This window comes from Liolophura sinensis, chromosome 6 (genome assembly GCF_032854445.1).
Source record: "Liolophura sinensis isolate JHLJ2023 chromosome 6, CUHK_Ljap_v2, whole genome shotgun sequence".
Taxonomy (NCBI): domain Eukaryota; kingdom Metazoa; phylum Mollusca; class Polyplacophora; order Chitonida; family Chitonidae; genus Liolophura; species Liolophura sinensis.
Genome location: NC_088300.1, coordinates 81,984,167 through 81,998,927, shown reverse-complemented (window position 1 = coordinate 81,998,927; position 14,761 = coordinate 81,984,167). Strand labels below are relative to the sequence as shown.

The window sequence follows — 14,761 nt, the reverse complement described above, 5'->3', positions numbered from 1 at the left end:
AAGGTGGTTTATGGTAACAGGTCTACCCGGCTATATTCCTACAAGAGGAGCTGTATGGTAACAGGTCTACCCGGCTATGTTCCTACAAGAGCAGGTGTATGGTAACAGGTTTACCCGGCCATGGTGCTACAAGAGGGAGTGTATGGTAACAGGCCTACCCGGCTATGTTCCTACAAAAGGAGCTGTATGGTAATAGGTCTACCTGGCTTTGGTGCTACAAAAGCAGGTGTATGGTAACAGGTCTACCCGGCTATGTTCCTGCAAGAGGAGCTGTATGGTAATAGGTCTACCCGGCCATGGTGCTACAAGAGGAGCTGTATGGTAACAGGTCTACCCGGCCATGGTGCTACAAAAGCAGCTGTATGGTAACAGGTCTACCCAGCTTTGGTGCTTTAAGACCAGCTGTAAGGTAACAGGTCTACCCGGCCATGGTGCTACAAAAGCAGGTGTATGGTAACAGGTCTACCCGGATATGGTGCTACAAGAGGAGCTGTATGGTAACAGGTATACTCGGCTATGTTCCTACAAGAGGGAGTGTATGGTAACAGGTCTACCCGGCTTTGGTGCTACAAGAGGGGGTGTATGGTAACAGGTCTACCCGGCTATGGTGCTACAAGAGGAACTGTGTGGTAACAGGTCTACCCGGCTATGGTGCTACAAGAGGAGCTGTATGGTAACAGGTCTACTCGGCTAGGGTGCTACAAGAGCAGGTGTATGGTAACAGGTCTACCCGGCTAAGGTGCTACAAGCGGAGCTGTATGGCAACAGGTCTACCTGGCTATGTTCCTAGAAGAAAGAGTGTATGGTAACAGGTCTACCCGGCTATGGTTTCTACAAGATGGAGTGTATGGTAACATGTCTACCCTGCTATGATGGTACAAGAGGAGCTGTATGGTAACAGGTTTACCCGGCTATGTTCCTACAAGAGGGAGTGTATGGTAACAGGTCTACCCGAGTATGGTGCTACAAGAGCAGCTGTATGGTAACAGGTCTACCCGGCTGCTACAAGAGCAGGTGTATGGTAACAGGTCTACCTGGCTATGGTGCTACAAGAGAAGGTGTATGGTAACAGGTCTCCCCGGCTATGGTGCTACAAGAGGAGATAATGGTAACAGGTCCACCCGGCTATGTTCCTACAAGAGCAGCTGTATGGTAACAGGTCTACCCGGGTATGGTGCTACAAGAGAAGGTGTATGGTAACAGGTCTTCCCGGCTATGGTGCTACAAGAGGAGCTGTATGGTAACAGGTCTACCCGGCTATGTTCCTACAAGAGCAGCTGTATGGTAACAGGTCTACCCGAGTATGGTGCTACAAGAGGAGCTGTATGGTAACAGGTCTACCCGGCTATGGTGCTACAACAGCAGGTGTATGGTAACATGTCTACCCGGCTATGGTGCTACAACAGCAGGTGTAGGGTAACAGGTCTACCCGACTATGTTCCTACAAGAGCAGATGGATGGAAACTTTCTGGGGTTTATGGAAGTCGGCCTGGAAGCAGTAATGGCACAAAAATTACGACTAGTGGCTCCAGGGGTTTACCCAGGATGTTAGGTGAGGGTGTCTCACTAGAGTGACCCAGGAGCAATAGGCTGGGGTCGAAGGGCTGCCTAGGCCCCCAAAACTCCAGGACCCTAGATTGCCGGAGATGCAATCTAGAGGCGTTCAGAGGTCTATAGAGGACAAAATTTAGTCAAACAACTGTTCTTTATGTTATCATCATTTTTGTTATTTCCTCTGAAAATTTTACATGTCCCTGTTGTATGAAAGTTGCCTTTGTACATTGATCGAATGCCATTAAAGCCTTCTTGGCCTCTGCAAAAAGTGCTCCAGCGCCACATTTATATCAAGGTCTCCGTGTGATGCATAAGACATCCTGATCAGCTGATCCAGATGCTCTACAGTTAGCTGCGTCCTCAGCCATAGAACTGTTTTAAGTGCAACCTTCAATGCATTGTCTCTGTGTGCTTTAGCTTGATTAAGTGTCCTTTGGTGGCTGTCAGCTCCTGCCAGTGAAAGCATATGTGGTTCTGAGACTGCATGTTGTTTAATTGATTTCAGCCTGAAAAATGGACAAACTGGAATTATTAGTTGGTGTTTAAAAGCGATTTAAAAGCAAATTGTAAAATGTACTTTAAATACAATTTTTGATCTTAAAATGCCATTGTTTTAGACAACAATACATTCATGTTGAAAATTTATGTCACAGTAGTTGCAATGTTAATAGCACAATGTGGATGATGATTTTGTATAACAATACCAGTATCAAGCAATCAATCGAGTGTCAACAAAACTGAAAGTAAACCAGACCTGAAATTTCTCGTGCCCTCAGTCCAAACTCCGGGTCGCCCACTCTGACTACACACTTTACATTTCATTGTGTTGTCAGCCTGACAGTAAGTTAGCCACGGGAACATCTTCGTCCAGCCTAGAGAAAACTTTTTGGTTTCGGTCCGCCTTTTTTTTCGGCGCTTTGGCCCGTTCCCAACACTGGCTCGACGGTCCGCTTTCAACATGTCTGCTGGAGCCATCACTCTTCATGTCAACGCTAGCGTGTGCCTGGAGTTCAACATCAAGCTCCAAATCAGAATCCTCTCCAGTGTCTGAGTGTACACTAGCACTAGTTGAAGCTTTGTTGAAGAAAGACGTTATCTTGCCTGATTTCTCAGAGCCACGTTTTGACATCTTCCAATTTCAGCGCTTAAATACAAGTGGGCTACACAGACCGACTCCACGTGGTTTGATGTTTCGTGCCGCGTGCGTGTATCGAGTTTGAGTGTACTAACGATGGGAATTCCAAAAGTATTAAATCTTTCGATAGACTTAAAATACATTTTAATATCCCAAAAGTTTATGGAAATAATGTTTTATCCAGGGAAGGAGTTTTAAGACAATTTCGCCGCTCTTCGTACTTCAGCAAAGGGAGACAACTCCTTGTCCGGCTAAAACCGGCTCTGGTTGGATAACTAGGTCACGTTGATCGAAGGGTCGATTTTAACATTTCGGCTCGGTAGGCCTTCTTAAACTATCGTAGTGTTCAGCTAAATGGTTTTTAAAATACCGCCTGACAAGAAATAAAGACAGGATAAGACGGTATGGACATTTCATGTTTTATTGATTTGTAGACCGTCTCAACATATACCTATTTAGCTGGAAAATAATTTGGCTCCCGTCTCAAATCCGCTCAACCCGTCTCACTGTCGCACGCGAGGTTTGCCCGTCGCACGGACGGGGAGACGTATGGCTGGCTAAACCCTTGAGTGGCTCCTAAGTTAATAACCAAGACTAGAAGCAAAAAAGGTCAGAATACAGCGCTAAAATTCTGGATCTTCTTGATAGGTGGGTCAGTCCTTTAAAATTCAATACAGCATGGAATTTCCCTTTGTTTTTCCTTTTAGTTCACAACGAACATAATTCATTCAAATAACATTTTATATGTATGAAATTGATTATTGTACTCTGTGCACCATATGGTGCATTTTACCATATCTTGTAACAAAGGTAGGTGTAGGGTTTACATATTGCCAGGTGCTTGGAGGATTGTAACTTCATCTTGATATCCTGCATTTTTAGCCTCTTAATTGGATGGTGTTATTAATACAGCAATGAACAAAATATTTGAACTATTAATAAAGACAACTTAAAGGCACTTTTTTGTTTTCTGCTTCATAGCGAAAGTCGGAGCGCATGATGCCTTTAAGTTAAAGTTTTAGTTAAATAATATCACTTGACCAATGGGGGTTATCCTTGGCACTATTGATGCTTCCCCTCATAAACCTGACAATGATCATAAAGGTCACAAAATTCTACAGTAGGACGTTCAAGAGCTGGGGGAGTTTTCTTTACAAGGTTGGAGGTATGTATATTATTTCAGCGTGTTTTGCCGACTATAGTACTGAAACTCCACAAGAAAAGTAGTCAAAAGTGAGTGCTTCTAGCTTGTAAGCCTGATTTAGCTTAAGAAGGAGATCACAAGTACAAATTCAGCACCTTAACGCATTAACTGGATTTCCAGGACATGATGCATGCCATGTTTGTAATGTTTCCATTATACTATAGCCTAACATTCATTATCCTGCAAAGGTGAAAAGTACGTTTACATTTATTTAGAAGTGTGTATTAAGTACGTTTACATTTATCTAGAAGTGTTTGTTAGACATTCAAGACAGCGAAAAAAATCCCACAAGAGTAGTGTATGTCAAATTGTCTTTTTCCTTGAAAAGGGAAAACGTGAATGAAAGTTGTACTCCTCCCCCAGCAGCACTTGAAGTTTTACTTATTTGAACGCATCTGTGTGGCGCGAGTTACGTAAACGTTTATCAAAAAACTTTAACAGTCTAGTACGAGCTGAACACTTAAGTATTGCTTATTAGTGATCAGGTTGTCTTAAGGAATGTGTAAGTTTCATCCTTGTACTCAATTGTGACCAATATCCTTGTTTTAAGGTAATTTAGCCCAAATATTGACCTTTGATCCGCTCTTTTAACTGGTTTTTAGAATGGAGTGGGGACTTTAGGATTAACATTTTATAATTAGCACATAAGGTATCTTCTGGTAAAAAAAAAATTTCCTCGTGTGCGACATAACAGATAAAAGTGATAATTAGCGTTAATTAAGCCGTCCTTAAGTGGCGTAGTGCGTGGTCTGGGAACGTAAGAACTGGCTTTTAGTGTTCAGGTTGTCACATAAAATGTATGAGTCTCATCCTCGTGCGCGATCGTCACCGATAAAAGTCCTAATTAACGTTAATTATGTGGTACTGTCCACCCCACGCCTAGAGGGCTGTGCACGTCTACCGCACTTAAGAATCACTGCTTTAGCGTTTTCACACATAGTTCTGTATGTTCAGTGTGCCAAACCTTTCGCACGCTACAACACTGATAAACCTCTGCTAGCTCCCGGACTAATACAATGCTCTGACAGACAGAAGTCACCCGGCCCAGAACTCTCAATGCTGACTAATGTAACAGAGAGAATCCGATTTAGGTGTTCAGTAGTGTACAATACATAGTATGTACTAAGAGGCAGAAGTCACTCGACCCACAACTCTTAACGCTGGCCAATGTAACAAAGTCCGATTTAGGTGTTCAGTAGTGTACAATACATATAGTGTGTACTGACAGGCAGAAGTCACTCGGCCCAGAACTCTCAGTGCTGACTAATGTAACTGACAGAATCCGATTTAGTTGTTCAGAAGTGTACAGGGCAAAACTGCTGCGGTGTTTAACCTCAGATTCGCCCATCAGGCCGTGTTACATTAATTGCAAGTAGTTAGCCTCGTGTTCAACCAGCAGGAGAATTCCACTAACCCTTACAACTCGGGTCCCTAAATTTGGGTATATATTCAGATACTGAACACACGAGTTACACAAGTCTGAAAGATGTTGAAATCTGCAACAGCAGACTCGCCTCTAACTTCAGGCAAGATACATGTCTGCTGTAAACACAATCCATTGACTAGACTACCCTAATATTTAAAGGAAACAAAACCACACGAACTAAACACATTCCGAATAAAACGCCCAGATGACAGAAAGTTTGGACAACCAGAACTGTACCTTGCATCAGGTTGGAGCATGATACATGGTGGATGTCAGTTTCACTTCCTGATTTAAAATTTTCGATGGATCGATTGTTGTTAGTAGAGGATTAGCCGGGGAAAGTTTTGACACGTTTTAAACTCGGACAACTTGTGGATTCAGTGTATACCCAGCATTAAGATGGACTTCGGTTGTAATGGCGAACAAACTTTTCCTGCTGGGTGATACACAATAAAGCCCCGTCCAGACTACTCAACAGCAAGTTGAATGCTGTTTGAGGTAAGTCGAGTGTCCCGTCCACATTACAAATCAGATAGGTCCACATTGTCCAACACTGCTGTCATGCGTTGAACCATGTATCAACGAAACTCTCATCGTAAGACCAGTTTCTCTCTTTTCCCTAAGACGCTCACGTTATTTCTACACGCCCGCTGGTTGGCTACTTTCACTCAACTCGACTCAACTTTTTGACAAAAAATACACATGAACATTTCCGATTCAACAAAGTCCGATAGTGCTGAGTGTTGTTGAAAAACCCGTCCAGACTACTCAACACGGCTCAACTTGTTCACTCAACTTCTAGTTGACTCTTGTTGAGTCAACAAAAGTTGAGTGATGTTGGGTAGTCTGCACGGAGCTAAAGAATAGCTGGGCATATACACATACATATAACTGCCATATCAGGGGCGGCTTTCTTCTTAACATTTAGAGACATTTAGTTACAAGTTAACTTCTAACCAAAGATTTTTATTATTAGCAACAACTGAAAATGACTGCACGTTAACATAGGTACATACTACTACATGTTTTAGCCAATGTCTTCTCGGAAGGAAAGCTTTATTAAGACTAATACAACAGTTTTGTCGTTCATAATGAATTCATTTCATTAGGGGTTTATGTGATTGGATATTCATGTCATACTTACATTTTCCACTTTTACCTGGTGGTCACTTTTATGGGTGGAGCAAACTGGAGTACGGTAACCCAAATGCCACGGGAAAGTCCAGAGGACAGCACAGGCATCAAGGCTGACAAAGCTCTCAGGTGCCACGGCAAAGTCCAGAGGAAAGCATAGGCACCAGGCTGCCAAAGCTCTCAGGTGCCACGGCAAAGTCCAGAGGACAGCCCAGGCATCAGGCTGACAAAGCTCTCAGGTGCCACGGCAAAGTCCAGAGGACAGCCCAGGCATCAGGCTGACAAAGCTCTCAGGTGCCACGGCAAAGTCCAGAGGAAAGCCCAGGCATCAGGCTGACAAAGCTCTCAGATGCCACGGCAAAGTCCAGAGGACAGCCCGGGCATCAGGCTGACAAAGCTCTCAGATGCCACGGCAAAGTCCAGAGGACAGCCCAGGCATCGAGCTGACAAAGCTCCCTACTTAAAACCGCAGCCAAATAATCCAGACCAGTACTCAATCACACAGATGGACGCTGTAGCAAATTCAGTTCATCTAAATATATACCTTTATTCATAAGATGGTGAATAGACTCACAATGCTTTCTGTTCAACTTGCAAGTTTCTCTTACGTTTGTGTTTTTTGTGAGAAGAGGATTTGTGTTTTTGGGTTGACAGGGGCGTGCTACTGTTCACAGGGTTACCAAAGGCAGAAGTTTGTTCCTGTTTCTTGTGTTTTTTCTCCGGTAAACGTCCCCCGAGGAATGACATGTCAACCCCAGAGTCAAGGAAACTGGAGGATAGACCAGAGCTGGTTACCGTATCCAATAACTCGGTCTTCTTCGCATCTGCACTTGTCTCCTTTTTCTTTTTTCGCTTTCTATTCCTACCACTGTTAGAATTACTAAGGGATACCAAATCAGAATCTGTTTTCTCTCGTTGCCTACTATCACCACAGAGTGTGATTTCTGCCTCCCCACCATCACCGCTTTCAGTTTCTGCTTTCCCACCGCTACTGCTTTCAGCTTCTGCTTTCTCATCACCACCATTTTTTCTTTCTCTGCTCTTACTCGTCAGTCTCAAAAACTCAAACTCTGAGTTTTCCATCTTAAAACTGCTAATACTCAACCCTTCAGTGGGATCCTGCTTAGTTTGTAACTCTGTCAGATTGATGTGCTGTAAACTGAAAGAACGAAAAACAAAGACTTTAGTTACAAGAAGCAGGACTGTCTCAATGCCAATAGCTATTGTTCTAATTCACTGGAATGTCACACCACATCAAGGCAGTAACAAGACTGCCATAATCTGCTGAACACAAATCAAGGCAGCAACAAGACTGCCATAATCTGCTGAACACAAATCAAGGCAGCAACAAGACTGCCATAATCTGCTGAACACAAATCAAGGCAGCAACAAGACTGCCTTAATCTGCTGAGCACAAATCAAGGCAGCAACAAGACTGCCATAATCTGCTGAACACAAATCAAGGCAGCAACAAGACTGCCTTAATCTGCTGAGCACAAATCAAGGCAGCAACAAGGCTGCCATAATCTGCTGAGCACAAATCAAGGCAGCAACAAGACTGCCATAATCTGCTGAACACAAATCAAGGCAGTAACAAAACTGCCATAATCTGTTGAGCACAAATCAAGGCAGTAACATGACTGCCATAATCTGCTGAGCACAAATCAAGGCAGTAACAAAATTTTCAACTTATGCTCAACATCAATCAAATAAAACGGACCTGTTGCACGCAATAGATAATCTGTTTTCATCTCTCATTTCATAGCCAAATTAGCTGTCCAGGTGAGGTGAACACCCTTTTATTTTGACCCCTGCAGACAAGATGGACGATTGCTCTATCTGCATGTCCAGTTTTGAGAGGAATACTCTGAACAGAAGCCTACAGAAGTTACTCTGTCCCTTACACTACCTAAACTAAGAGATGGCAAAGAAAGACGAACTGCAGACTTTCTAATACCTGTGACAGGGAGGCTTTAAGCTTCCCAGTGACTGATTTATACATTTATTTTTTTATTTGAATGGTGTTTTACATTGTACCCAAGAATATTTCACATATACGAAGGCGGCAAGCATTTTGGTGGGAGGAAACCGTCCCAGTGATTAAGCGGCCACTAACCTGTTGGTCTTAAGCTTCCCAGTGATGGTGAGAATTCGGTTGTGGTTGGCCAAGTCTGTGACCTCAAACTCGAGTTCCACATCTGAAGTCACCACCGAACTGTCTGATCCTGAAAATTTACCCGACTCCACCAGGTGGCTTGGCAGCGGAATTGATGCGTTTATACAATTGTGAACCAAACAGCCAATATGGTCGTCGCCAATCTTGTTGATTTTTCCCCTCAGGGAACAGCCGACTGTTGGTCGGAACACAACAAAATCAGCTTCTATGTCAAAGTGAAGGTAAGGTGATTCATCATATATGCTTCCAGTTGTCTGTGCCATAGATATATTGTTGTAATCAATCACTACACCAGATAACCTGTCAACAGAAACACACCATCACAATAACCGGTTCAACCTGTCAACAGTAACACACCATCACAATAACCGGTTCAACCTGTCAACAGAAACACACCATCACAATAACCGGTTCAACCTGTCAACAGAAACACATCGTCACAATAACCGGTTCAACCTTTCAACAGAAACACACCATCACAATAACCGGTTCAACCTGTCAACAGAAACACACCATCACAATAACCGGTTCAACCTGTCAACAGAAACACATCGTCACAATAACCGGTTCAACCTTTCAACAGAAACACACCATCACAATAACCGGTTCAACCTGTCAACAGAAACACACCATCACAATAACCGGTTCAACCTGTCAACAGAAACATACCGTCACAATAACCGGTCCAATCTGTCAACAGAAACACACCGTCATAATAACCTGTCCAACCTGTCAACAAAAACACACCATCACAATAACCGGTCCAACCTGTCAACAGAAACACACCATCATAATAACCGGTTCAACCTGTGAACAGAAACACCATCATAACAACCGGTTCAACCTGTGAACAGAAACACACCATCATAATAACCTGTCAACAGAAACATACCTCATTGTAATTACCCATTTAACCTGTCAACAGAAACACACCTTCATAATCAATGTTTCAATCTGTCAACATAAACACACATCATCGTAATCAACATTTTAACCTGTCAACAGAAACACACCATCAATTAACATTTGAACCTGTCAACAGAAACACGTCATCACAGTAAACACAGTAATCAACCTGTCAAAAGAAACACACAATGTCATCAGTGTTTCACCTGTCAACAGTAACACAAATCATCATCTGAAACCTACATCATCATAACCAAATTCTCAACGAAAAGTCTCCATGGAAGAAATTTTCAACAACAACCAACACATAGCAGATTACTGTTAAAAGATGCTTTACTGATTCAGTGTATACCTATTATATGGACGGGTTTGAGCTGCAAAGGTTAGTAAAACTTTCTGAATCAAACAGCCTGCAGCGAGCTGGCCAGGGCTCTGTGTAAGTAAGAGCCCTGTCTGACTGTGGTTATTCCCAACTGTTACAAACGTTAAGCCTAATGAATTTGGCGTATGATAAAATGAATGAGACATACATGCTTAAAATGTGTAGCCAAGGTCCAACAGGCTGCATAATTTCCTATCCGTAAGAAAAACCTATGTATAATTTCAACTGAATACTTTAATAGCCATGACCCCATCTTTTAACCTTGTGTGCTGACCCCATCTTTAGTCATGACCCCATCTTTAACCTTGTGTGCTGAGTGTGGTGCTGAGAGCTGTGCTGAGTGCGGTGCTAAGAGTGGTGCTGAGAGCGGTGCTGACTGCAGTGCTGAGAGCTGTGCTGACTGCAGTGCTGAGTGCGGTGCTAAGAGTGATAATGCGAGTGGTGCTGAGTGCGATGCAGAGAGCTGTGCTGAGTGCAGTGCTAAGTGTATTGCTGAGAGCTGTGCTGATGGTGATGCTGATGGTGGTGCTGAGAGCTGTGCTGAGTGCGGTGCTGAGTGCAGTGCTGAGAGTGATGCTAAGTGGGGTGCTGAGTGCTGTGCTGAGAGCTTTGCTAAGAATGGAGCTGAGAGATGTGCTGAGTGCTGTGCTGAGTGCGGTGCTGAGTGTAGTGCTAAGAGTGGTGCTGAGTGTGGTGCTGAGAGTGGTGCTGAGGGTGGAGCAGGACAGTCTATTCTCCATGATGTGGAGTTTTCATTTGTCCAGCAAACAGCCATGAGCATTCCAAAAAGTCTCCATTGCGGAGAATACTTGGCACAGCATTGAAAAGGCAAGCATGGCTGCCTGTCCAAAATATGTTGGTTTTTGGCTCACAAATGAGCGACTTGATCAGAACAGAAGCCGATTTTTGTCCAACAAAAGTACGATCCCCTTAATCATGGATTGCCCGTTAATAAAATATCAGGTAGGAAATGATACAGAGGTTCTAAGTGCAGGCAGGAACATACCCAAGACCTTGGGAAGGGGCCTCTGTTAGATGTTGTATCCCAAGACCTTGGTAAGGAGCCTCTGTTAGATGTCGTATCCCAAGACCTTGGGAAGGGGCCTCTGTTAGACGTTGTATCCCAAGACCTTGGTAAGGAGCCTCTGTTAGATGTCGTATCCCAAGGCCTTGGGAAGAGGCCTCTGTTGCATCGTTCGTATCGTACAAAACACTGACAAATGCTATGTATGCCTAGTAATGCAAAACTTCTAGCTTCGCTGATATTTTATTGTCACTACGTGGAGTCATACATTCTTGCATTTACTTTTTGTGTAGTAGTGCTATCTCACAACCCTTGCATATCATGTGTCTTCTGTGAAATTAAAGACCTCCACAAATATGCATGATACAATTTCTGCGGCTTCACCTTTATTCCCTAGCAGCTTCTCGGTCTTTTGACCATTGCCAAATGTTAAAACAAGACCTACCCATCATGATGGCCGTAGTGAGAATAAACAATCTTGCCTCCCATTAGTGGAGTTCTCATCCAAGCCACAATTTTGCGATGTCAACATTCTGAAGAATATAACTGCTGAATATAACTGATGTAAACTTGTAGTAAAACACCTGCTTCACCTATGTGATCAAAACTTAAGTGCTAGTTCAGTTTTACAAAATTTTAAATGGAGCCAAATGCTTTGAAAAAGGTTGCCATTTTAGTTTTAAAGTGGGCGAGGGAGAATTGCCTAAGGAATAAAGGCAAGGCCATCCAAAATGTATTGCGTATATATGTGAAGGTCTTTACTTTCACAGGAGACACACGTGATAAGAGCCTGAGGTGCGAGATGGCAGGACTAACTCCTCAGTGACACTAAAATATGTCGCAGAGAAACTGGGAGTTTTGTAGGACTAATGCTTGCCCAAAAACTAATTTGTACTGAAGCAAAATTTATAACCTGATCATGAGCTACCCAAGGATGACTAGGTCTGAACTTTTTTCAATATTTTGATGGGAGTGACTGGCTTAGTGCCATTCACTGACTTCACCCCTGTAGGATACTTAGTAAAATTTTGGAAAACGCTTGGATTACTGACCTCCTAGGCTTGTCCAGTTACTGTTTTCACAATGTTCAGGGACCCAGGCCACCAGAGAGATTAAATCCCAAGTTGTCAATCACCCCAAAGGTAAATATCCATCCTTATTTTATCAAGCTCAACCTGTCAGCAGATTTCACATTCCCAAAATGGGAACTGTCTGTCGTATTCTGGGTATGGTGGTTATTACCGGGTCTCGATAAACTGTAGATGAACTGTAGATGGTGGGAATGTGTGGCCAAGGGATTTACCCAGTTGGTGTATAGGATGCGCAGTCATCTTTTGTGAAGTTTAAGGGAGCAGACAAGTTGAACTTCATGATGTATGGATGGATACTTAACTTTGATATGATTGAGCCCTGAATATGTGAGCCCCGTCAAAATATAAAATGCGAACATAGTCATGCACGGCTATTAGATGTCGAGAAAATGCAGTCGGTACTAGTTTCTTAATTGTGGGGTTTATGTTTATGGTATAGCATTCATTTCAATTTTCAAGACTATACTTACTCTGTACTGAACATCCTCAGCTCCGAATTCAGCCATTCGCTGATGCCCTCGTGAACGCGGCCTAGAAACCGTGGAGGCAGTAGCACGTGACGTTTGCATCGGAACAACACAAAACTTGATAGTGAATCACCCAGCTTTTTTTTCGCCTGCCCAAAAGTCAACCATCTCGTTATCCTCTCCGTAAACCTCTTTCTGGCCATGATCAAGGTGTTTCTCATTCAGGTAATGTATTCCCAAGATGACGCCAAATTCGTCAGACATCAATAACATACCCAGAAATAACGTACGTCAGACTATAGGCTACCCCACGTGTGCATTCAAGCGCTCAAGGTGTTGTTGTTGTTATCCAAACTTCGTTCAACAGTTTATGGCCGCTATCCTTCAGAATTCTGACGATTACTGACGTTTGTTTTTTTCCCGTCCAATGTCATTTGTGATGTATGCCGGAAAAGACCCTCATCATGACTGAGTGCTACTAATATTTGCGCAAATCGTGTATCCTGCGTTATCATGTGGCGGCGGCCATACTCCTAATTTTATTTCCTTTGGTTACAGCCAAATGGCTTTCATAGACGAAAACGGACTTGCTGAAGAGTCCCAACATAGACTATTATTGGAGGCTACACCGCGACTCTTGTTTGTTTATTTATTTATTTGATCGGTGCATTACGCCGTAGTCAAGGATATTTCATTTATACGACGGAGGCCAGCATTATGGTGGGAGGAAACCGGGCTGAACCAGGGGAAACCTGTAACGATGCTGTCTTAGATTCTACATTTACATGTACCCGCACCGCTCTCCAGTGTCTGGGGGTACAAAGTAGGACGCTTGACAGTCGAGCATCATGGCCTCTTGTCGATACAGTTGTCGTTCTCAATCACAGTGTCTGGTCATCATTTACCCCTCTCGGCTACCAAACAAGAAAGTTACAAAACCTACCACCATCTGCAGGTTGTTGAAAGACCTTCCCAAGTACGGCCCAAGACTATCCCTGTTTACTCTATTCCTTCCTTAACGTGGGTGTGAAGTTCTACATTTGATGTAACCTTCAGCAAACGCCAGTTGGTTTGTTTGATTTCAAGTTACCTATACCACTGGGAAATTTTACTGACAGTACTGGAAAACCACAGCTCATAAACCTGTCAAATTTCTTTTATGCGCCTTATTTACGGACAATTACATGTTCTATTTACCTATTTCGTCTCTGTGGGGTAGACCTACTTCGAGAGCAGCAGCACTAACTTAGTTTAGTGTGTATATCTAGAGCAATGCAACAGGGAACTCGTAAAACGCCTTTCCACCTGTATCAAGATGGTCCAAAGCTGTGAACTCATTTGTTCTTTCCTCTATTACGCCATAATTAGCAGTGTACGTGTGTTATAAAACATATATGGAGTACACACGCACTGCAACGCCACAGAAAACTAAACTTTCTGCTGTCATTTGGACTGCCTGTGTAGATTTCACAGAAGAAAATGGTCATTTGGACCTTCTGTGTAGCTTGTCCTCAAGTCTTCCATCAGGACAGTCCCAGCCTTGTTATAAAAGGACAGTCTTGGACTGGCTATAAACGATCCAAAGGACAGTCTCCGTCTGGTTACAAAAGAACAGTTTGAGCCTGGTTATAAAAGAGCAGTCTGAGACTGGTTATAAAGGAACAGTCTGAGCCTGGTTATAAAAGGACGGTCTCAGACTGGTTATAAAGATTCAAACACCAGTCACAGCCTAGTTTTAAAAGCTCAGTCAACCTGGTTATAAAGGGAAAGTCCCGGTCTGGTTATAAAAGAACTACCTGATTCTAGTTATAAAAGGACAGTCTCAGTCTGGTTCTAAACGGATAGTCTCAGACTGGTTATAAAAGGTCAATCTTAGTCTGGTTATAATAGTCTCAGCCTGTTATAAAAGGACTGTCTGAGACTGGTTATAAAGATTCAAAGATCAGTCCCAGCCTGGTTATAAATGGACAGCTAGTCTCTGTCCCTGATGAAAAAGGACAGTCTCAGCCTAGTTATAAAAGTACAATCTCAGTCTGGTTGTAAAAGGATAGCCTCAGCCTGCAAAGGACTGCCTGAGTCATAAAAGGACTTCCTCAGTCTGTAATAAAAGGACAGTCTCAGCCTGGTTATACAAGGACAGTCTCAATCTGACTATAAAAAGACAGCCCCAGCCTGCATGGTTATAAAAGAGCAGTCACAGCCTGGTAATAAAAGGACAGTTTCAGCCTGGTTATAAACAGACAGTCTTAATCTGATTATAAA

The 14,761-nt window shown here is 43.1% G+C and overlaps 1 protein-coding gene across 1 annotated transcript; it reads right to left on the bottom strand.

The window, feature by feature from the left end:
• Positions 1 to 6,993: 6,993 nt before the first annotated feature.
• LOC135468767 (DNA-directed RNA polymerase I subunit RPA43-like) lies at positions 6,994 to 13,030 on the bottom strand. Its single transcript, XM_064747181.1, has 3 exons — positions 12,503 to 13,030; positions 8,570 to 8,929; positions 6,994 to 7,612 (listed from the first exon to the last, which is right to left on the bottom strand). Exons 1-3 carry the CDS (start codon positions 12,718 to 12,720, stop codon positions 7,024 to 7,026), a joined length of 1,167 nt encoding a protein of 388 aa, XP_064603251.1. The 5' UTR covers positions 12,721 to 13,030; the 3' UTR covers positions 6,994 to 7,023.
• Between the last annotated feature and the right edge of the window lie 1,731 nt (positions 13,031 to 14,761).

Coding starts and splice junctions, on each gene's coding strand:
- LOC135468767 (XM_064747181.1), bottom strand. CDS start 12,720: ATGAGAAACACCTTGATCATGGCCAGAAAGAGGTTTACGGAGAGGATA. Junction 8,930..12,502: donor CTGAGGATGTTCAGTACAGA/GTAAGTATAGTC, acceptor TTCTGTTGACAG/GTTATCTGGTGTAGTGATTG. Junction 7,613..8,569: donor GGGAAGCTTAAGACCAACAG/GTTAGTGGCCGC, acceptor TCGTTCTTTCAG/TTTACAGCACATCAATCTGA.